Source organism: Aphanomyces astaci (assembly GCF_000520075.1).
Source record: "Aphanomyces astaci strain APO3 unplaced genomic scaffold supercont1.16, whole genome shotgun sequence".
In the NCBI taxonomy this organism is placed as follows: domain Eukaryota; phylum Oomycota; class Saprolegniomycetes; order Saprolegniales; family Verrucalvaceae; genus Aphanomyces; species Aphanomyces astaci.
In genome coordinates, this window is record NW_009798279.1 from 730,576 (window position 1) to 731,912 (window position 1,337).

The 1,337-nt window shown below is 51.6% G+C and overlaps 1 protein-coding gene across 1 annotated transcript; it reads left to right on the forward strand.

The window, feature by feature from the left end:
* Positions 1–14: 14 nt before the first annotated feature.
* On the forward strand, positions 15–974 carry H257_07714 (hypothetical protein; the record flags this gene model as incomplete). The annotated part of the gene is made up of 4 exons (XM_009833341.1): positions 15–53; positions 113–391; positions 473–654; positions 719–974. The coding sequence occupies 4 exons, from the start codon at positions 15–17 to the stop codon at positions 972–974; spliced, it is 756 nt and encodes a 251-aa protein (XP_009831643.1).
* Between the last annotated feature and the right edge of the window lie 363 nt (positions 975–1,337).

Genomic DNA, 1,337 nt, shown 5'->3' on the forward strand with positions numbered 1-1,337 from the left:
AGTTTGAATCCCTCATGAAGGCCATGCAACGCTTTGTCATGCTGAACATTCCGGTGCGTTTTAACATTTTCATACAGACAGGCGAGTGAGATCATTGCGTTTCTGCGTGTAGCCGCCCATGCCCCGCAGCTATGCGTGGCGGAATGCGACTTTGGCGGCCAACCCGACGGCTCGAAACCTCGGCAAGGAGTGGCTCACGCAGCAAATGTACCACAACATGCACGAGCAGTTAGCGTTGCTTCCAGCCCTGAGCTGTGACGACGATTTTTTCGATACCGACGTGCAAACATCGAACGATGGTGACCCGTTCACGCGCACTGAAAGGGCGCAGTTCACGTGGCCAGGCACGGTGCAAATGTTCCGACACATGATCGAGAGCACCATGCAGGCGGTAACCTTCTACAATCCCCTCGAAGTGGCAAGTGCTTAGCCAGACGAATGGAGGGTCAACCTGACCTTTGTGTTTGATTAGGTGGTGGAAGAGACAGCCAACACGCGCCTGTTTCACACGACCACATCCAACGGCATATTCGTAAACTCGCTCCAAGGCCACTTCTCCGAAGCCAACCGGTTCGTCATGGTCATTCGGGAAGTCGAAGAGGACGAAGCTTATGTGTGTGATCTGCAGCACAAACAGCAACACTACATGTCGTGGTGTGTATTTACAGTTAGTTCGGGGTTGTTCGGGACAGTGAGCTTAGCTTTTCGTTGCATGTAGGACCGAGGTGCGGCAGGTATCTCCAACGCACATCTTGCTGCGCATTGTCAACCACGCGTCGCACCTATTTCGGGCCAACGACGGGTTTGTGAGTGTGGACGAGCTTGCGGCGTTGAGGGGCATCGATGTGACGGGTGTCGACGACGGCCTCAAGGACGCGTACGTGCGACGCGAACTGATCCGACGGGGGCGTGCGGATTTCGTGCGATGGCGGAAACATATAATGGACACGATGCACCAGTGCGCGACAAACTAATTGTAGAACACATTTTCTGAAGGGAGGCATGTAACTCACTCTGCGGTGTCAGATTATATGTAGTATAATTGTACAATACGTATTGTGCTTTTCACAACTTTTTGGCTATTCTGGGACTGTAAACCCCTCTTTTAAGGGCATCCCCACCGGTGCGACTGTACAATCAGACTGTAAAATACCGTTTTACAGTTGCTGTATTTTGATTTTCGTCAACCCCAGCGGTAAAACTGTAAACAATCCGAATAATGTTTTTATCCGGAAATGAACGCCTGGCCGCAAGGACGACGATGATGACATGGATCAAGCTTGGGAGATTCTTGGCTTTCATCAGTCTTCTGCGCCCTAAAGGCTCTACTGCCAACC